Source organism: Meles meles, chromosome 21 (genome assembly GCF_922984935.1).
Source record: "Meles meles chromosome 21, mMelMel3.1 paternal haplotype, whole genome shotgun sequence".
Classification (NCBI taxonomy): domain Eukaryota; kingdom Metazoa; phylum Chordata; class Mammalia; order Carnivora; family Mustelidae; genus Meles; species Meles meles.
In genome coordinates, this window is record NC_060086.1 from 28416217 (window position 1) to 28439068 (window position 22852).

At 43.1% G+C, this 22852-nt stretch overlaps 1 protein-coding gene and 1 pseudogene across 1 annotated transcript in view; one reads left to right on the forward strand and one right to left on the reverse strand.

The window, feature by feature from the left end:
* Positions 1-418: 418 nt before the first annotated feature.
* Positions 419-2495, reverse strand: LOC123933418 (annotated as a pseudogene).
* Positions 2496-4018: 1523 nt separating this feature from the next.
* The window catches only part of LOC123933617 (transport and Golgi organization protein 1 homolog), a 29241-nt gene continuing 10407 nt past the window's right edge, over positions 4019-22852 (forward strand). The window contains exons 1-8 of the mRNA XM_045992955.1: positions 4019-4046; positions 4812-4923; positions 10082-10145; positions 15999-16130; positions 20814-20835; positions 21612-21700; positions 21931-22011; positions 22360-22470. Of these exons, the coding sequence (XP_045848911.1) occupies positions 4019-4046; positions 4812-4923; positions 10082-10145; positions 15999-16130; positions 20814-20835; positions 21612-21700; positions 21931-22011; positions 22360-22470 (639 nt within the window). The remainder of the gene's footprint in view (positions 4047-4811; positions 4924-10081; positions 10146-15998; positions 16131-20813; positions 20836-21611; positions 21701-21930; positions 22012-22359; positions 22471-22852) is intronic.

Consider the following 22852-nt stretch of genomic DNA (forward strand, 5'->3'; position numbering starts at 1 on the left):
TCTGCATCACCACCCCCAGTGTACCAGGTCACTGCCTTCTAAGGTAGGCTGAACTGGGTAATGGACATTAAGAGGGGCACATGATGTAATGAGCACTGGGTATATAGAAGACTGGTGAATCACCTAACTGCACCTCTGAAACCAGTAATATATTTTATGTTAATTACTTGATTTTAAATAAAAAAATAAAAAATAACCTGTCCCCCCCAACAATGACAAATTCAGAGGCAAAAGATCTAAAACACTCTGTTATCCAACAAAATCCAAAAGATCCCTTGTTTTGCTCTTGAACAACCTAGAAAAATTTAACTCAGTTTTACATCCCCAAATAAGAGCGGTATCTCCTGGAAGTATCAGTGCCTGGAGCTTGAAACCATCAACTCTTCCATCAGTCCCAACCCTGAAGCTACAGTTCCTTTGTTAGAGAGAGGGGAAAATATCCATTTCAGGACAAAGCTATTCGAGACAAAAGGAAGGTGTGTCTTCAGTGGGAGAACTGCTCGGGATTGGAGGACTTGTTACTAATGAGTTTGAAGATTTTGGATTTCTGGACATTTTTGGTTTTCTGATAGCGGAAGCCACCACTGCCTCCTCTCTTTTTAAGCTTGCTGTCATAGCTGTTCACATTCAGATCAACAAAAGGAGGCACCTTGAAACCAAATGGAAGAGCAACCTGAGGCAAATTTAAGTTATTAACATTGAAGATCTGTTTCAGAGAGTGGGAATCATATGCTCAAATGTAGGACTTATACACTTCCTGGTCTGACTTATGAAGGGAGTTGTGCTTTTCAATCAATTTTTCAAGCTGAGACTGAATGTCAGAAATTTTGGACCAGGAAAACTGAAATTCACTTAATGGAATCTTGGATTGCTTCAAGTAATGAAGGAAACCCAATTCTTCAGGGTGTAAAATGAGCAAGGCATGCCCTCTCCCGTTTAGGCTTCTGGCTGTTCTTCCCACACGATGAATATATTCCTTGGGGTCATCAAACAATCCAGTCGACTTCAGGAATATCCAGCCCTCTCGCTGCCACATCAGTACATAACAATATCCCTGAATCTGCGTTGCAAAACTGGAAGAATGTGGTTGTACACTTATTTTGCTTCTGCCTTCCATGAGTGGCCAAGACAGGCACATCGATGTAGTTCAGCAACTCATAGTGGTATTTCACGGACTTACAGGATGAAAAGAAGACCATCAGTTTCTTCTTCCGGTTCTTCTTAAGGAATGTAAAGAGTAGGAGGAATCTCTTTTCCAAGGGACAAACAACGTAGCCCTGCTGAAGAACATCCACTGTTGCTGCATTAGCTTTATCGTCATCAACACCACATACAATGGCTCCTTTTTCAAAGAAATCCTTGCCGAGTTCTCAACTTTTCGAGTTTGTGTGGCAGAAAAGAGCATGGTTTGCCTGCGTGTTGGCAGAAGTTTAATAATTGTTTTAATTCCTCTTTAAACCCAACATCCAAGATACGATCAGCCTCATCAATAACCAGACACTGCAGATTTTTATACATAAACCCTGGGGTATTCTGCATGTGGTCTAGGAGGTGGCCTGGGGTGGCCACAATGATGTTGATCCCATTACCGAGTTTCTGTGCTTCAGCCGACCTGTTGCTGCCACCCATTATCAAACCATATGTGTGAACATGGTGCGTCATTAGCTCCTTAAGAACACCGAAAGTCTGCATAGCCAGTTCCGTACTAGGTGAGAGGATAGGAACTCCAGTTCCATTCCTAGGCATGAACTTTAACTTGACAATGAGTTTGACTGCAGGGATGAGAAATGCCAGCATTTTGCCACTGCCTGTTTTTGCGGCTGCTAGAAGATACCTGCCTTCCAGAAGTGGTCTGATACTTTTATGCTGGATTTCAGTCATGTTTGTAAAACCCATTTCTTTTATTGCCCTGGGAGTGTTCTCAAAGACAAGATCAGTAAGAGAAGCAAATGATATCCTCAAATGCGCCTGTCAGTCCTAGGGGTAGGCTGGACACTTCACTGTCCTCTTCCTGACCATCTGGCTTCTCCACACTGTTTTCTGTCCCTTCAGGAGCTTGGGTCCCTTCATCAGAGTCCCCTTTGTCTTCAGTTTTCACTTTTTTGGTATCAAGCCCAGCATCATCCACCATTTTTTCTCTTTTTCTTTTTCTTCTTTTTTGGTTCTGAATTGGGAGGCTGTGTTGCTGCTTCTCCATTGATTTTTATGGTAGATTTTGTTTCTTTCTTTCTTTTTTTTTTTTTTTTAACTTGTACAGTTTCCACTGTTTCTTTAATTCTCTCTCCATTCTGGGCTTCTGAGGAGCCCACATTCACAGACTGTTTCAGGGAATTTTTAGCCTTCCCACCTCCCACTGGTTCTTCAGACATATCTCCATTTTGCGTTTCTGATAAGCTCACATCCGAGGCTCCCTGGAGCTTTAAGTTTCACTGGCACAATTTCAGGTTCCATTTCTCGATCTTCTTGTGTGGGAGTTTCATGGGTAGATGGGACATGTTGTCAGTAAAGCGCCTCCACAGCGGCGCCACAACTTGGCTACTGGGTTGATGTTACTTTCTCCTGGTCGCACGTGGCATTATCTTTTTTTTTTTTAAAGAAGATTTATTTATGTATTTTAGAGAGAGAGTGTGAGGGATCAGTACAGGGGTAGAGGGAGAGAGAGAATCTCAAGGAGGTTCCTTCCTGAGCACAGAGTCTGAAATGGGGCTTGATTCCATGATCCTGAGATCATGACCTAAGCCAAAACCGCTGAGGCAAACATTAATCAACTGAGCCACCCTGGGGTGCCTAACTTTTTTTTTTTAATTTTATTTATTTATTTGTCAGAGAGAGAGACAGAGAGAGAAAGATCACAAGTTGGCAGGTGCCTAACTTTTTTAAATGTGTAAGATCTGTAGTGATAACATTTTTCATTTCTGATACTGGCACACAAAAGTTTTATATTAAAGGATGATCATCCAAGTGTTTTGTAAAGTAAAAAATTGAAAAACAAAACAAAAACAAGCCTCCAACAGTGAAAGATTAGTAAACTAAAAAACTTTATCATCTTGACAGAATGAACTACTACATGGCCCTTAAAATGATATGAAAACTCTGAAGAAATAATGCTGCAGTCTTACTGGGATAACTAAAGTTTGAAAGATTCATAACAATAAATGTTGTTGAAGGTATGGAGCAAGTAGAACTTTTTTAAAAAGTTTTTCTTTAAATTCTAGTTAGTTAACATACAGTATAATATTAGTTTCAAGTGTAGGTTTTAGTGATTTAGCCCACAATACAAAGGCCAGTGCTCATCACAAGTGCTCTTCTTAATCCCATCACCTGTTTCCCCCATGTCCTCACCCACCTCCCCCCTGGTGACCAGCAGTTTGTTCCTACAGTTATAAGTCTCTTTCTTGGTTAGCCTCTCTCTCTCTCTCTCTCTCTCTCTCTCTGTTTGCCTCTCTCTCTCCCTTTTTCCTTATGTGCATTTGTTTTTTCTTAAATTCCACATATGAATGAAATCATATGATATTTGTCTTTCTCTGATTATTTTGCTTGGCATAATTATGCAAATGGAACTTTTATTCAACTTCTCTTCAGCTTCCACTGTGGTAGGAGTATAAGTTAGGATTTAGAAAACTGTGTGGTAATAACTTAATCAAACTTAAACTATGGACACCTTATGATGCCGCATCTCTACTCCTAGATACATATCAATCATAAAATCCCTGCAAGTATTCAGCGACATGTACAATAATATTTATAGCAACTTTATTCATGTTATCCCAGATTGGAAACAATTCCATTCTCTCACCAAAAGAAGAGTGGCAGAGTACATTTAAGGTATGTTCATAGAATGGGATTCTACATAATGATGAAGAATGAACTATTGATACAGATACAGACAATGACATGTATAAATCTCACAGGCATTATTTAGAGAGAAAGAAGTCAGACAAAAAGACATACAGACTGTATGACTCCATTTGTATAAGTGAGCAGGCAAAATTGATCTATGGTTTTAGAAGTCAGAATAATGGTTACTGATGGCAAGAGATGTAAAGGTAAAACTTGAGACCCATTAGAGGTAAAGGCTAGTGCTCCATTCAGCATTAACTACAGTGGGGAATGCTCAGAGGGAATTCCTGAGCAAAATTTAGTTGAGTTTTTGAACTTGAGTCAAAACACTGGGAAAGCAAGTTTGTGGTTTTAGAGAGCGGGATGTTCAAATTGCTTGTCATATTGAACATTGTTGTGACTTTTGTGGTTGGCCAGCTCTGAATCGGAATGGCCCATGGAATCTGCTTGCCATCCTCTGTCACTCAGAATTTATTGCTCTTGGGATTTAATGGACTTTTCTCAGGCCCCGAAACTGCTTTAGGCACAGAAATTACTGCCAAGTTCATAAAAGGGGAAGTTCAGTTTTCACAGAGGTCTGAGGACATGAGGGAGCCTATTAGGGTGCTGGGAAAAGCTTGTGTCCTCATCTAGGTGGTGATCACAGGGGCGTAAACATGGAAACGTTCATTGGGCTGTTCGTGTAAGATTTGTGTGCTTATTGAATGTATGTTTAACTTAATTAGAACATTAAAAATGGTATTATATAGGTGTGCTCTATTGCACAGAAAAATGTTTTTCTTCTACTGCTGAGTGAAAAAGACAAGTTATGCTAGAACACTTCTCCTTCAGTTCACTTCTACTAAAAGAGTGTTTCTACATAAGAAGAAGGAAGACTAGTAGAATATACCCAAAAATAGGAGATGAATGACTTTTTAAAAATTTTTGCCACTTGCGTTTTCTAAACTTTCTCTAATGCTTATGTATCTGAGGTGTTCCAGAGCCCTCTGCAGAGCACCACAGCCTCCAGGCTCAAGAGCAGTTACCAGAAGCATCTGACTTCAACACCTCTGTGACATCACCCAATCTTTCAGTCCACCAGAGGTAACGATCTTCATCCATGATCCCTTTGTGTCCTCTGAAGTAAGCCATGTGCACTCTTGCTGAAGCATATTCCTCCCAGCTCACCTGAGAGAACAAATTCAGAAACCTAAATTCACATAACTTTCACAATCATTTAATGGTGTGAGCTGAGCACTGTGCTGGCCCTGAAGGGAGACAGAGAAAAATAACACAAAATCTTCACTCTCCAGGTGCTTCCCATAGAGAAAACACACATGCAGATTTTTTGTTAAGATTTTATTTATTTGAGGGTCACCTGGGTGGCTCAGTGGGTTAAAGTCTCTGCCTTCAGCTCAGGTCATGATCCCAGGGTTCTGGGATCAAGCCCCGCATCCAGCTCTCTGCTCAGCAAGGAGGCTGCTTCCCTTCCTCTCTCTCTGGCTGCCTCTCTGACTACCTGTGATCTCTGTCTGTCAAATAAATAAAATAAAATCTTTTATCTTTATTTATTCGAGAGAAAACCAGAGAGAGAGTGAGAGAGAGAACACAGGAAGAGAGCACAGAGAGAGATAGAGAAGCAGACTCCCCACTGAGCAGAGAGCCCAGCATGGGGCTTGATCCCAGGATCAGGACCTGAGCTGAAGGCAGACCTCCAACCGACTGAGCCATTCTGCCATCCCCAGTATCCACAGATTCTAACAGCAATTGACTCTGACTGCTGTTGGAACCATAAGACCAGTTTGTCTAGGTTCTTATCTCCAAAAAAATCTGCTTATTAAAGTTCTAATGAACTTTGGCAAAACTCTATGTAAGCAACGCATTCTCAAATAGCACAAGAATTCAAATAGGTGTATGAGGTATCAGAATCTCTTGTTTGGAAACTCTATATTATGGAAGAGAAAGAGATTTTTTAGTCTCAGTGTATTCGAGTTATCATCTCAAAGCTTGAAAAGATTTCGCAGTATTCCTTATAGAAATTTTGTAATACTAGAACTTTGAGAAGACAAGAAACAGCATCTTAACTCTAGAAAACGAATGGTTACCAAGGGGGAGGTGGGTGAGGGGATGGCTGAAATAGGTGATGGGGATTACCAAATGGGCTTGTGATGAGCACCAAGTGTAGTATGAAAGTGTTGAACCATTGGCGGCACATGGGTGGCTCAGTCATATAAGCCAATGCACCTCAAGTCATGATCCTGGGCTCTTGAGACCCAGCCCTGTATCAGACTCCTTGCTCAGCAGGAAGTAGAGTAAAAATTACCTAGCCTTTATCTCAGAAATTTGGCTTTTGATAAGTTCTCATAGGAAATAATTAAAATGAACATCTCAAGAGTTAAAAAGGATACTCATTGGAAAAGCATGTTTAATATGAAACATTGGAAATGACCAAAATTTCCAGTAATAGTGGAGATATATATTTTTTAAGATTTATTTATTTGACAGAGAGAGATCACGAGTAAGCAGAGAGGCAGGCAGAGAGAGAGGAGGAAGCAGGCTCCCCGCTGAGCAGAGAGCCTGATGTGGGGCTTGATCCCAGGACCCCGAGATCATGACCTGAGCTGAAGGCAGAGGCTTAACCCACTGAGCCACCCAGGTGCCCAATGGATATATTTTTTAAAGGTTTTATTTACTTGACACAGAGAGAGACACAGAAAGAGAGGGAACACAAGCAGGGAGAGTAGAAGAGGGAGCCTAATGTGGGGCTCAATCCCAGGACACTGAGATCATGACCTGAGCCGAAGGCAGACACTTAATGACTGGGGCCACCCAGGTGCCCCAATAGTGGATATGTTAAATAAATCATAATACTTCCGTTTGGTAGGGTACTTTGAAATTCATAACATTTTCTGTAATATAAGAAGAATTACCCATATGTGAAAATCACAAGTATAAAAGCAAGATTGAGAGCCTGCAGGGAGAATGTCATTCCAATTTTATAAAATAATATATGTACATAGAAAAATGTATATCCAAATGTTAATGACTAGTAATGGTGGGATTATGAGTGAAAAGAATTTTCTTTGCCCTTTTTCTTAGTTTTTCAAAGTCCTCTATTTTGAAGATAAAGTTTTATTATTAGAAAGTTTGAATAAATAATATATATTTAAAAATAATTAAAAGGAGGCTTCCCTTTACAGAAAAAAATGGCTATCTCTTTATAGAGGAATGCCACCTAATTAATATTAAGGAATGATGGGTTGAAAACCGCCATTTTGGGTCCTTCATTTTCATAATTGATTCAGGAACGAATCATCAGTGCATGCAAAATCAATGGGCGAATGTTGATTGGAGAATAAGGTATTCACAAAATGTCAAATCGTTGCCACACAATTACTTTCTAATTGTAAAGAGGAAAATGCATCTTTACAATGGAGATATATGGTAGTACACCATTTACCAAAGGACCAATATTAACAGCTCCCAAAGCAGGACAGCACGTTTCCCCAGTATGAGGAATGAGAAATATGCATCATCACTTATGTAGTATTTTTGTCAAAAATGTTTATCCCGAGTCTCATTATTAGGAAACAATAGATAACTCTAGAATGTGAGACATTTAACAAGACAACAGTCCTCTATTCTTTAAAACTGTTTGTATCATGAAAAACCAAAAACTTGTTGGAACTTTTTTTAGATGGGAAAAAACCCTCACAAACCACAAGAACCAATGAAATGCACAAACATTGAGTGAATTCTGCATTTAGAAAAGGTAACAAATTTTGAATAGTTGGGGAAAAATATAAATATGGACTAAGTATTAGATAATATCACAGAATTATTATTATTTTAAAGGTTTTATTTATTTGAGAGAGAGAACAAAGTAGGGCGCCCATTTTGTGGGGAAGCAGCAGACTCCAAGCTGAGCCAGGAGCCTTTCACGGGTCTCAATTTCAGAACCCTGAGATCATGACCTGAGCCAAAGACAGATGTTTAACTAACTGAGTTACCCAGGCACCCCAATAGTAGAGATTCTAACACCTCAGTTATATCAATGGATAGATCATCCATACAGAAATTCAATATAGAAACATTGGCCTTCAACGACATTTTAAGGAGGACGCAGAGCTGTTGTGTCTGTGTGTGGGCACTAAGGCACATGCAGGGGGAAGGTTCCTGTCCCCCCTGCCTGGGACCTAGGGTGGAGGGAGGCCCTGGGAACGTGGATGTGTATTTACACCGTGTGTTCAGCAGAGGGCAGTGTGGCCTCCCTCGTGTGTGAGGGATAATGATGCTTGTGAATGTGGCTTGCTGCTGGGGCTGCTGCTGCCCATCTCCTAGTTACTGTGCCCTTCTTGCCTGCTGGCTCATTTCCTGCTCATTTCCAGCAGCCCCATTAATTAAGGACTCGGAGACCCTCTTTTACAGAGACAGAAACAAGCATAAGGAAATGAGATAAGTGGCCTGATCACAAAGCTCTAAAGTGGTGGAGCCAGAATGGGAATCTGAGCAGCCTGGCTCCAGAGCGTGCATTCATTGATTCACTGTGTGCTGAGCGCCTACTGTGTACAAGGCCCTGTGCCCTGTAGTAGCAACATAAATAATACCAGAAGAGTTAATCACCACCACTTACTTAATGCCCACAAAACTCTCTCTACAGTAATACTAAAAATGGTGATGATAGGTGTACCTGGGTGGCTCAGTCAATTAAGCATCTGCCTTTATTTATTTTTTTCTTTATTTATTTTCAGCGTAACAGTATTCATTGTTTTTGCACCACACCCAGTGCTCCATGCAGTACGTGCCCTCCCTATTACCCACCACCTGGTTCCTCATCCTCCCACCCCCCGCCCCATCAAAACCCTCTGGTGGTTTTTCAGATTCCATAGTCTCTCATGGTTTATCTCCCCTTCCAGTTTCCCTCAACTCCCTTGTCCTCTCCATCTCCCCATGTCCTCCATGTTCTTTGTTTTATAAAGCATCCGCCTTTAACTCACATCATGATCTCAGGATCCTGGGATGGAGCCCCACAGCGGGCTCCCTGCTCAGCGGGGAGCCTGCTTCTCCCTCTCCCTCTGCCTCTGCCCATGACTTGGGCTCATTCTCTCTCAAATAATATCTTTTTTAGAAAGTCAATATAAAGTTTATTTAGCATAATGTTTAGAAAAATAAGTCTTTAAGAAAAAATGATGATCGTGATAGGAATAACAACCAGTTTAAACTAGCTTCATGGGTTATATGACTGATCTCAATGAATCTTGGCATCCATGCCCTGAGGCATGGAGCTGTGCTGTCCCCACATCACAGAGAAGGACACGGAGGGTAAGAGAGGTGAGGTAATTTTCCAGGCAAAGAGTAGAAATTGCAAGAATGGACACTGGTCCTGTCCTCCTCCAGAGGCTCAACTGTCAACTAGTATTTCTCCATTTCCTTAATAAACATGTACTTTTTAGACTATGAACCAGTGCTAAATTCTGTCTCTGCAGGATTCTGCCCAAGCCCCATCAGAGAGGGCTCTGGGGCCAGATTCTGTCTCCATGTTCCAGGGGCCCGGGGTGACTCCTGCTGTCTGTTCAACAACCAGGACACAGAGGTCTGCGAAAGGACCCTTCCTTGGCCGCCAGTGTCCACCTCTGCCTGGCTTGCCCACGCCATGATGGAGGGTGAGGTCAGAGTCAGAGGCAGTGAGGTGGCTGGGGAAGGAGGAAGAGGATGAGGGCAGCCCAGCCTGGTGATTCCACTTACCTGCCAGACCATTCTTCCCAGCTTCATGCAGCATCCCATTGATCTGCTGCTGCTGGTGCTGCTGCTTCCAGACCCCCACCGGCTCCAGCAGATGTGTGGGTGGGATCTGTCCCGTTGGGACCCAGGAATCCTGTTAAGATGCCTCCAGCCCTTTCCATGGGTTCCCAATCCCCCATTCCTTGCAGGGAGCCCCAGAGCTCTGCCCCCCAGCCCTGTGGGATACCTCACTCGCTCACCTTGCCCAGGGTCCAGGAATCTCTTAGTCTCGCCAGGGCCCCAGAGCTCACCCCACAGTTCATGGTGTCCTCCTGCCATCTGGAGCCCGAGAGGTGATGTGGGCAAAGGGCAGGGCGTAGCACAGGCCTGACACAGGAGGGGCCTGTGGTTGTCACCCAGGCTGCCATTAGCAGTTGTGAGACGTGAGGCGCTGGATCTGGGAAGACTCTTGGCCCATGGAGATGAGGACGCCAGTGTCTGTATGTGCTCAACATGTGGCTTCCTCTTGTCCTCTGCACAGGTATGGACACAGGTGCGGGCACTCCCCATTCACGGAAGGAAACGAGCACTGGGCCACACAGCAGGTAAGCAGGAAGGCTTAGAGTTAGATCTCAAACTCTAGATTCCTGGCTTGTCTCCAGGAGCTACAAAGGGTTTCATAGATGGGAGGCTGACACTGGCTTTGGGGACACATCCTTAACTCCGTGACTGATCTCACCTGTTCGAGGCCCCCAAACTCTGTTCCCTGCTTCTTCTTTCCCTGCTCCTGCTTCTAATCCTGGTTCTAATTCCATGCTCCTCCTAATCAAGGTGGCTGTGGCCATCGTTCATAGAACTCCCTGGTCCCCCTTATATGCTGGTCCTCTCTCCTGTTCACTTTTGGGCTAATCTGACTCCACCCCTTCTGTAGCTGGTCTCTCCTTTGACAACCAGGGCAGCCCAACTCTGGGGCTCTTGAGGTAGACAGCAGCATCTAAACAGAATTTAATACTATTGTTTTGTTATCCTTGTTTGGTTGTTGGCTTATTTTTTATGGTTTCTTTATCTTTATGCTAAAGATGTTCTCCTAAGTGATGGTGGCTGGAGTGGAGGGCGAGTGGGAAGGATGGGGTGTCTGGGGGATGGACATTAGGGAGGGTATGTGCTGTATTGAGTGCTGTGAATTGTATAAGACTGGTGAATCAGAGACCTCTATCCCTGAAACAAAAAATGCATTATATATTAATTAGAAAAAAAAAGCTATTCTCCTATTTTAGCAGTACTAGAATGGTTCCTGTTTATAAGAAATTTACATAAATTGTGTGAGTCCTAGGGAGAAATAGTTTAGGAAGTTCAGCTCAGGACAGGGCCCAGGAGAGAGGATATTATGGGGTTTGTTTAGTCTCCTGGACACTTGGCCCTGCCTACCTGCTTGGCTGTCCCCATCCAGCACATCTGGAGCTGCCAACTCTCTGGGTGTTGTCCTGGATCCCCCAGGGGAGAAGCTGGTGAAAGTCTTCTCTTTAAATGCTCTCATTCCTGGAGGTCCCAGGAGAAGCCATGAGAGTCTGATTGGATTGTTTTCCTCTGAGCTTCATCATGTACAGCTCAAGCCAGTGGGTAGTGTAAAGTTTTATAGGTGAGATAAACATGACACCAGGTGAGGTAGGCACAAGGTAAGATTTATTAAAGGCACTCTGTGGTGAAGTTTCAGGGCTCAGGAGAAGGGGAGCCAGGAAAGTCGCACCGGGAGGAGGTGGGCAACCTCCAGCGAGGTTCCTCGACTCTGGAAAGGGGAGTGAGGGAAGTCGCACTGGGAGGGAGTTGGCCAGGGTCTTTTATAGGGCCAAGGTAGGGCATAGGCTCATATCCATATATGATAGGGTATTTGGTGATCGGAAGGTAAGGGGTGGGGTGTCCAGATAGTTCTGTTTCCTGCATAGGTATTGGGTTACCTATGAAGATGTGACCTGGGCATACATCATTTTGGAGGGTGAATCAAGGGTTAAGGAAAGTGGGTGGGAGGAGGCTGGAAGATGGCAGGCCAATGGTCATCTCTATTGTTCCTCCTGCATTCCCAGAGCTACCGACCCAAGTAGGAGGGTCACAAAGAGAAGTGACAGATACACTCTGTTTGAGGTGTTCAAATGTCTCAGCCAATTAGCAATGACTTTGAGACCATACAGTCTTCTCACACTAATACCGGATGATAGTCTAGCCCAGAAGACATATTTGATTACAATTGTATCATCCTCGTATCATTCAGTTCAAGTGTTGCTCTTTTTCTTTTCTATTTCTTTACTCCTGTTTCATTTATAGAGGTACTTCACAATTTCTGTACTCGTTTTTCATCAGTGATTTATAGCACATTATGTTACCACAACATACTCTGTTGTTGTCTGTGATTTCATGCATCTGAAAAAAAAGTAGAAATTTCCCTTATGGCCAAAGTAAATTGGGTGCATTTTTGTAATGGTCTCCTATGTGCCTAAAATCAATGCATCCTCCACAGTGGATATGGATGTGGACAGATGTGTGGAGACAGCTGTGGGATTCAGATGGTTTGCCATCAAGATCTAGATCTTGTGGATGCTCTGTAGACTGCGTTGAGTTGCTGAGAGAGGGCTGGATCCTCCTACTCTGGTTGTGTATTTGATTGTTGTTGCAGTTTGGTCCTCCTTTGCTTTCTCCATTGTTCAGCCAGTGGCTCTCGGATGGGAGTTTGGACAGGAAGGAGAGAGCACCCAGGAGAGGGAACAGGGACCTGGGTTGGAGGGAGCAAACAAGAAGGATGGCCAAAGTTCCAGAGAGGACCTGTCATTAGGATGGCACATGGTGGGGTATCAGGTGGTAAGGGGCTATGTACAAACGAGGTCACGTGTGGCATCCATGTTGAGCTACTAGGGGCAAAGGCAGCTGATTGGTGGAGAGATCAGAAAGGTTCTAGGTTGCTAAGGAAACGTTCAAAACAGGGGGAGGCTTGGTGGAAGATGGATTCTTCATACCAACTGCTCCTGAGAATTTACTTTACCTGCTAATGTGTCCTGCTGACCTTTTGTTTACTAACCTGCTGACCTCCTAACCTTTCTGAACCGTGCTACTTCCCCTCGAATACTTAATCTGACCGTGACACTGTTCCTGACCCCTTCTTCTCCTGACCAACACTTCCCCCATCCTACCCTCTATTTCCTCCCTATTCCCATCCCCAATTACCACCCTATCCCCTCCCCACCCCTCCCTCCCCTGCCCCCCAACCATCTCCACCTCCTCCCTTGGGCCACAGTGCCCCTTAAAAGGACATGATGGTGCAAAGGCTACTCTTCTGGCTCCTCTTGTTCCCGTGTCCCAGTTCCCCAAACCGAAATGTGAGTAAACATGACACTTGACTGGTGTCTTCCTTCTTCTTCTTATTTTTTGAATATGATTTCTTTGAGCAAAAGAAAGGGCACAGGTGATGGGGAAGGGCAGGGGGGAGGGAAAGAGAGAATCCCAAACCAGTTGTGCATTGAGCCCAAAGCCCAAAGAGGGGCTCAATCTCAGGACCATGAGACCATTACTTGTTCCAAACCAAGACTCAGTCACTTAACTGACTGAGCTATTAGTGGTGTCTTCCTTCTGACTGGGTTCTTTCACACGGTGGTTAAATAACAGCTTTTTCATGGGGTTCCTGATGGGAACCTCAGAAGAATGACAGTTCTTCCTGAAGACCAGGCACAACAGGGCAGGTTTTTCAGTCAGCCTTAAGGGGTTGTAGCCACAGCCATTTCCATCGAGTTTTGGGTCCTGTCTGTGCTGCTTGGTCCGAGAAGAGCAGCTTTGGTAGGATGGAAACCTGAACACACCAGGTTTAGAGTGTGAAGAGGAAGGATTTATGAAGATATGAAAAGCCATTGAGCTCTTTGTCCTAAATAGGGGGCTTGTGTGATATGTACATTGTATCTCATTAAAATTGCTTTTGAAAATGCAGGAACTCTAATTTAATAGGAGCTAGGGGTATTAGATTGGCCCCTGGAAGCCCAGTGATGATCCTGCTTCAAGCCTGGTAAACTCAGGGTCCATCTTCTTATAGTTGGGTTTCCTATCAGCACATTATTTGTATTTGTCATGTTTGACAGCCCTGGGTATCTTAAGCATTGGTGTTGCGACTAGAGTGTTAAAAAGTGAAATGTCCTTTGTGCTCTGTGCTTCTGGGTTTGTTGACTTTTAGCCACTTGTGACTCAGGCCTTTCCTTCTGGTCTTGGAGGTTGTCCCCAGGAACCGTGTGTCCCATCAGGTCCATGGAGACCTGAGAATCCCAGAAGACACTAAGTGACCGCGTCCTGCTCGGATATATGTCAGAGGAAAATCACTAGGAGTGATGTGATCAGGAAGTGAATGAGTTGTTGTTCTTTCTCTGGCCAAGTATGTGCAGACGGTTGATTTTCCCCAAATAAGAAGGTTCTGGATATCCTTAGGATTGTCCAAATATAAAGAAATACGTGGTTCCCAGCATGAATATTTCACTCTATGATGGAAAAGTAAAACCTGTACCCACAGGAGCGAGAGAGAGACAACAGTTAGGGAACACTCCTGGAAATAAGTAGACTTCTTTAGATCTGCTTGTACCAGATTATGAAAGAGGGGTCCAGAAGTGTCGGTGTTCAAGAAGGACCCTTGTATTGAGGCAGACCCATGCCATGTGAAGACCTCTAGTCAAAATAGATTTCATTCTGTTTCATTTGAGTCTTCAGAAGAGGGAATTTCTTGGTCGTCTTGATTGGAATTACTCCCCTCTACCTAGGCTGCATCTCATGGATCAGTTCACCTTTCTCACCCTACCCCATCTCTGAACTCTTGCCTAAACAAACTGGTCTTGCATTTCCCACTTCCACCTGCTCATGACGATTGTCGAGAACCTAGTGTTTTCGGCCCCACTGGCTGTTATCTAGTTAAGAGTCAGCTACTGGTATCAGAATCCAGACAGCTGCCGGACGTACTGAGTGCCCACATCTGGGCAGGTTTTACATTCCTGACAAGATGGCCTCTGTCTCTTGTGCATTCGATCCCCATGATCAACCATTGTGCTGACAGCTACTGCTCTCTTTCAGACAGTGGCTATTCAAAGACAGAGTACTTTTCCCACTAGCCCACATTTTCCTGACCTCAGCTGTGAGAGCTGAAGAGGAAAATGTTATATATTTCAGGAGCTCCTTTCTAGAGAGGTTGTGTACACAAAATTCAAGCTTGCTGTGAATTAATATGAGTTGCATTGTTAGTGTCTTTTACCCTGAAATACGTCTAAATGTAGTTTTTGTAAAATGATGTGTTCCTTGCCTTGGTGTTCGTATCCAGGAATTCTGTATTCTTTTAGAATTCCTGGGCACCTGGGTGGTTCAGGCAGTTAAGTGTCTGCCTTAGGCTTGGGTCATGATCCTAGGGTCCTGAGATTGAGCCTCGTTGGGCTCCCTGCTCAGATGACAGTCTGCTGCTCAGTCTCCTTCTGCCCTTCCCCTCTCTTTTTCAAATAAATAAATACATTCTTTAATATTTTCTCTCTTTAAAAAGTTAAATTTTATACCTTTTTTGCCCGATTTAATTACAATACTAAGAAATAGGAACAGGAATTCCTTCCTTTGGCCTTTTGGAGATCCCAAACCTCACAGATATCCTTACAACATACATGACCACCTGATTATGCAGATCTTTATGTACTTCAGGAATCTGACATCTTGGACTGTGATTCAGAGGCAATGTGAGCATTGAAGGAAAATATCAATGTTTTCAGAAACTAAGCAATAACTCTAATTGTAATTTTTACTGGAAAATAGTTACATAGCATATTAATGAGCAGCCTCCCTTCTCTCTCACATAAACATCTGTCCATATAACATGCTCATTTGTACCTCTAGTACATTATATTCATGCTTTCTCTCATTCTTCCATAAAGTTTGGGTGTAGTTTTGGAAATGTTCCAAAGGAGATTTTCCAGGTCCTTCATGGATGTACAATAGAAGTCACTGACTTCTTACCTACTCTAAGTTTACATTGACTTATCTTGTCTATTTTATGTTGGCTTATAAATTCTCAAGTTCTGTTAGCTGTAGAAAAAAATCTGCAATGTGCTTGTAGGTAAAGTAAAATCTCTTAAGATTTGTCTATTAGATTTTGCCTACAGTTTCAGTGTGTTATAATGTATATGTGATCACAACATCTTTTCAAAGGATACTGTTTGTTGATATTGGACATAGGTAAGCAACAAGGACCATCACCATGGTAAGATGATAAACACACTCATCACTCCCAAAAGTTTGCCCCAGCTCCTTGGTCATCCCTCTGTGCTCCTCCTCCTCCAGGAGGAGGTAGTTGAGAGGTATGCTTACCTCCTGGAGGCCGGTTGAGGGTTTGTAAAGTAGATTCTTTGTGACAGGTACACAGTAAATGTCGTTGAGATTCCTCATTGTCTCACATGGTATTTCAGCTTGTCTTTTCCTTGCCTGACCATTTCCGTCTTGGCCCTGATGTGACTGAAGTTCTGTGGAAGCTTCTCATTTTAACTGCCTCCTTGGGATCCTGTGCCTTTCTCATTTACCTCTGGAGGACCGTCCTCGCCGTAAGTATACTAGTGTACCTTCTATACTTTCATTCATAAATAAGCAGAAAATTTTAGAGTCACTGGACATTTTTATGTCCATTCAGTACTACAAATTTCCCTGCAATATGTCAATTTTGGTTATCACCTAGATTGATGTAGTTTTGAATTTCTATTGAAGTGCCTTCTTGATCCATATGTTCTTCTTCTTCTTCTTCTTTTTTTTTTTTTTTAAGTTCCAGCATAATTGACAAAAGTGCAATGTGAGGTTCAGGTGTACAACATGACTCAGCAATTCTGTACATTTCTCAGTGCTCACCACAAAAAGTGAACTCTTCTTCCCCTTCACCTCTTTCACCCATTCCTCCACCCACCTGCCCTCCCACCCTTGTCTTCTTTAGAAGTGTGCTGTTTCATCTCCATTTTTTGGCCATTCTCCAGCTATCTTTCTGATCTCAATCTCTAGTTTGAGTCAGTTGTGGTCTGAGAACATACTTCCTGTGGTTTCAATTCCTTTGGTGGTTCACATGTGTTGTTTGGCCCCGAATATGGCCTCTCTCTCCGTGACTGTTCCATGTGAGCTTGAGAGGAGTGCCTATACTTTCGTTGTTGAATGAAGTATTCTGCCGATGTTAGGGGGCAGACTGCATCAGTGGATGGGTGATGCTCGTCAGTTCACCTGTGTTCTCATGGAACTTCTGTATCTCTGGGTCTGTCAATGAGTGATAAGAGGGTTTTGAATTCTCCTGGTGTAGGAATGGATTCATCTGTTTCCACCAGCAATATTTTCAGTTTCTGCTTCATGTGCTCTGATACTCTGTTGTTGATGCATGCACATTAGAAGTTGTTGTGTCTTTTTGGAGAATTGACCCCTTTATCATTGAAATAATGCCTGTCATTACTCCTGACAGGTTTCCTTACTCTGTGGTGTGTTTTGAAGGATCCTTTCACTGGCCACAGGTTTCTAGTTTGATGTTTCTTTAAACACTATAAACATTTCATCCTTCTTCATGGCATGGGTTCTGAAAAGAAGTGTGATGTCATTCTCATCCTTCTTCCTCTGGAGTAAGGTGTTACTGCTCCCCTCTCCCCCTTCCCCCACCCACTCCCAACCCCTGCTCCAGATTTCCAGAACTGTTTCTTTGTCTTTAATGATCTGTAGCTGAATATTCTATAAGAGACATCATTGGTGTTTTTTGTTCGTTGTTTGTATGTGTGTTTTGATATTTATCCTGCATTAGATGTTTTATTTCCCTGGATCTTGATTTGGTAACTCGATTAATTTCAGAAAATCCTCTGTCATTATTGCTTCAAATATCTCTCTGTCCACTCTCCTATAGGAATTGGTATTCCTATTATGTGTGTGTTACACATTTTGCAGTGACCTACCGGTCTTGGATTTTCTGTGCTGTCTTTGTAATTTTTGTCTTTGTGTTGCTTTTCTGAATTATTAATAACTTTTTAACATTTATTTGACGGAGAGAGATCACAAGGGCGCAGAGAGGCAGGCGGAGCGAGAGAGAGGAGGAAGCCGACTCCCCACTGAGGAGAGAGCCTGATGCGGGACTTGATCCCTCAGATCATGACCTGAGCTAAGGCAGAGGCTCAACCCACTGAGCCAACCAGGCGCCCTTTCTGTTTCCTTTTTGGAAGGAAGTTTCTACTGGACATTCTTTACTGTCAATGATTCCTTCCTCTGGTTTATTTTGAGCCTCTTCATGAAGCCAGCACAAGCACTCTTGAGTTCTGTAATGGTGTTGTTGTCCAGAATCATGTTACAGTCTTAGAGTTTCATATCTCTGCCCACATTTACCATCTCTTCTTCCTCTTGTGCACTTTTCCCTGAGATCCAGTATCATACATGGAAGGGACCTTAAAGTCCCAGCCTGCTAACCCATCACTTCTGCCACAGGAAGTGTGATTCTCGTGCTTGATCTCATAGTTTTTACCTGTAGTATGTCTTGTAGGGTTGTGTTGAAATCTAGATACTGTGTCCTGGTAAAGGAACTGAGGTAGGTGGGTGTTAGGGCGAGGTTTGCTGCTCCTCTGGCTCGGGGTTAGACTGAGGTATTCATCGTTGAGGCAGGGAGAGATGGCACTGGAGTTGAGCATTTCCCTCACCTCTGTGGCTTAGTCTTTGGGAAAGCCCGAGTTAGACTCTGGTGACATAATTTCGCTTGAGGGCAGTCCTTTCTAAGAAGAAAGACCCCTTTTGAGCTTCTTTCTAAATGGGGATATTCCCCCTCTCCCTGCCAATGGAGAAAACTTCCCTTCAAAGAGGAAAGAAAACTATTATGTATTTGGTGTAGCCATCGACCTTTCCACCTCCCCTGCCTATGGGGCTGGTGACAAGGGCCAGGGGAGCTCAGAGGTTCCTAATCAACATGTGAAATTCAAGGAATAACTATGGTTTCCTGATTGCCCTGCACTGATGCACTCTCCCCAACAACATTATTATGACTGGATTGTTGACAGCATGGTGAGATTCCAATATCCTGGCAAGATTTGGGGGTTGGCCTCAATCTCTCATCATCCTGTAAAACTTTTGACTGGGGAAATATGTTAATGGTGTCAAAATGAGGTCTGGCCGAGACGTTATTGAGCTTCAATAACATCAGGATGACTCAAGTCTGAATTGCCTGGCTCCCCTTTTTGGAAACATCAGCTGTCTTTCTGTCTTGGCTTATGCTTCATCTCTCATCGTGGGCCACTCTTTTTTCTCATTCGATGGCTTTTACTTCTTTTTGATGACACTCCGTCTGAAACAGTCTGGGAAGCTTCATAGCACCTGATGTGCCCTAACTTTGTGTGAATTCAGCAAACAGTCAACTCTTTGTAAGGTTTCAGGAAAGCTTTCTAGAGAAGGAAAGAGTCATATCTATGACACAGCATTTGCTCCCTTGCCTGTCTGCCTGCGTTCTTTTGTCCTTCCTTCCAGGACTTTAAAATAGTCCCAGGTTCTATACTTCAGTGCAGATACTGGGTTGCAAAAACGTTAAGGACATATGCTAAGTGAAATAAGTCCAGTAGAGAAAGTCACTTATCATATGGTTTCACTAATTTGTGGAATGTAAGGAATAGCATGGAGGATATTATGAGAAGGAAGAAAAAAATGAAATAGGGGGTGGAATCAGAGGGGGAGATGAACCATGAGAAACTATGGACTTTGGGTGCAAACTGAGGGTTTTAGAGGGGAGGGGTGTGGGATGGGGTGATGGGTGAGCCTGGTGGTGGGTATTACGGAGGGCACCTATTGCATGGCGCACTGGGTGTTATACACTAACAGTGAATCCTAGAACACTGCATCAAACACTAATGAGAGACACACAGGACCAGAGCATGGGGACACAGCTAGATCTTGGGATGTCCAGCACAGGGACCTTCCTAAAGGAAAGCACCAGAAGCATTCACAAAGGAAAGGAACCATGTTCACTGAAAAACGACCGGCCAATTTTGAATCCTTGCTTAGCAGGAATCCATACCCCGCTCCCCAACCTTCAGAAAGAATTGGCCTGGAAACTGGAGATCCACTCCACCGTACTGCAGGTTTGTTTCATGTACCACAGAGCAAAACTCAGGAAAGCCAAACAGCAATTAGCTGGAGTAGAAGTCAAGACCAGCTCTTCCAAGGGACCCATGGAAGCCCCTGCGGGTTTCCCCCATGGTGCCTACCAAGCTTCCCTGGTTTATACAGATCACCTAATACCTTCCTTCCCACTTGGCATATGATCCAATTTGAAGGTTCTCCCAGACCATTCTGTTGGCCACAAAATAATCCATTGTGGGCGCTTCCAAGACCTTAACATCTATTCCCTTTGTCCCATTATGGAATCTGAAATTCTTCCCACATGTTTTACTGCTAATTCTCTTGGTTCTGCATCTCCACAAAGAACTTAATGGGTGAAGCCAGACACAAAAGGTCACACATAGTGTAATGATTTGCCACGATACCCGTCTGAGAGATTTGAGGCCCACGCAACATGGATGCATCCCAGAAACATGCCCCATGAAAGACAAAAAAGACACACAACACCTGTAGGGTAGAATTGAGTGGAAAGAGGCAGTCAACAAACTGACAGTGAGGGGAATGTTTTGTGTTGTAATTAGGATGGCAGGAACTTGCACTAAATTCATCCGAAGATACAGAACGGCAATACTCTATTACATACACCACAAAAAGCAACCATGGGGCAGGCCGAAAGAGCAGCCGTGGTGGTAATCATTTTGTGATCTATAAATATATCAAATCTACACACTGTACACCATATACTTGTATCTCAGTAAAGCTGGGGACAGTGTTTCAATTCCTTCTCAATAAATACAGGGAGAAAAACTAATGACAAACTGTATGTTACTAACATTAAAAAAAGCTAGGGAAATGGTGAAATAATGAATATTTGTAAATGTCTGCATGATCCCTTGTCAAAATTGAATAGGTTGAACATTCATTGAATAGAATGGGAATGGGGGTCAAAAAGAAGTCATACACACTTGTGCTCTTTATCAGAAATGGATTGTGAACTATGATGACTTAATCAGGAAATTCTAACTCTGTCTTCTTTTTTAATCCTGTGAAATCATTCTGCTAAGCAAAGTGATTATTGTAGTATCTTTGGATTACAAATTCGGTATTTATCTGAACTATAGATTTTTACTCGTAATATGTTTTGAAATCCAGCTCATCTTTGTTTCTTCCTCTCTTAGATAAAGCCTCGACAATATGGAGGTAAGATTTCCAGCTTCAGTTTTCTTTGCCAAAAATTCTCGGTTTTGATGTGTATGATGTGGGTATAATTTGATGAGGGATGAATATGGTGACTTCTGATGTCTCACTGACTTGTTAAGTCTTGAAAATGGTTCTCTTCCCCGTGTGGAGTCTAAGTGACAATGTGGAGGGAGTTGTCCTCTCTAAGAGACCAGGAGGAGGAACACCTCATGGGACTAGGGAGAATACAAGGTGTAATTTTGCAGAGAGATGTGTAGGAGGCAAGTGATGATCACAGCCTGAGGTCTGGAGTGAGTATTTCGCCAGGAGCTGGCTCTTGGTGAAATGTCAAGAGGAGAAAACTCTCTGAGTCTAGGAAACAGGCTACACTTAGAGAAGAAGGCAGATATTGCCATGCAGAGCATGCGTCATAGGAGAGGATTAAAGCATGGTTTTGAGTCTAAAGTGGTGGGAGACTTTCCTGCCAGGGGAGAATGAATGGAATAGAATGTGTGCCAGCGGGGATAATGGATAGTGTCTGGGGCCCATGGATTGTGGTGATTCCGTGGTGCTGGCTGTTGACGGCCTGGGTGGCCATCAGGCGATTTGGAAACCGTCGAATGTCATTGTTCATCGCTGTGAGTGCTTGCTTTCTTCAGGCACAATGGGAACGCTAACAAGTTAGTGACACCCACGTGTCAGAGAATGTGTCTCTGGCCGGATCATTCAATCCCACTGGGATTATTCAGTGTCGCTGGTTTTGCTGATTATCTTAAAATTCTTTTTTCTCCTTTCAGTTACTTTAGACCAAATAAAGAAGAAGATTGATGACCTTAAAAAGGAAAACAGAGATCTTGAGAAAAACATAGCTAGTTGGGAGGAGAAGGTATGTGTGCCCTTTCAAATACTTTTTGTGATTTCATTTTGGTCACTTTCTCCTCTGCTAGTTCATTCTGTTGATCTATTTCATGGGATCCTGAGTGGTCCTTGAGTAAGAGAAGCTTCACAAATGTAGAGCACCGCCTCTCTTTGTGAAAGGAGTTACACATTGTTAGATAGGATTCTCTAACATGATGCTCTTTTGGGATTTTGATTCCTTTTTCATATGCTTTATAGATCAGGGAAGCAAAGAAGCAAGCAGAAATGAAGAGAGAACAAAGAGAGAAGCTTTCCCTTGCTGAAGTAAATAAATTGAAAGTAAGAACCCTTTCTTTGCCTGAATTGTGTTCTAACAACAGAAATAAAAATAATGAATTACTATTACTATTATTATTATTTCTGAGATTGATTGATTTGAGAGAAGGAAAGAGTGAGGGGAGGGTGTCTGAAGGAGAGAGAGAGAGAATCCCGAGGAGACACCATGCTGTGTGTGTAGCCTGAAGCAGGGATCAATACCATGACCCTGAGATCAGGACTTGAGGCAAACGAAAGCAGGAGTCAGACACTCCACAGCCTGGACCATCCAGGTGCCACCCAAATGCCCCAAGGAATGAATCATTGTCACTCATTCAATACATATATATATTTCAATATATTTTCTTGAAGGAGAACATCAAAAATGTGGAAGAGATTAATGAAAATCTGAAGGACATCCTTCATTGTAAACAGGCTCTCTTACAAGTTGTGAGAGAAAAGGATATCAAGAATGTGGATGTGGTAAGAGTTCCGTGTTAATTGTCCTATAATGTGGCTCGGGAGGCTTTGGTTCATTGGGTGAGGTGAGTGCAGTGTACCCGTGTGCTGTTTACTCAGTAGAGAGTGGGTGTCTGGGAACTGCAGCTCCTACTGAACAGTGAGCTGCGATTTCACTTAGGACCACCACCATGAGGATGGCTATTTCAAGGTCTAGGAAGTATGGTTTATTTCACAGTTGGGTAATCATCACATCATTCAGCGGTGCCCTCCAAGTTATGTAGATAATGCCACAAAATACATGAGCGATGAAGGGCGATAGCAAGCCCAATTGTATAGAAGAAGATTTTTTGGTTTGTAGCTGTTCCACTAAGAAAGCCATTTGTGCGTTTTTTGACATGAACTA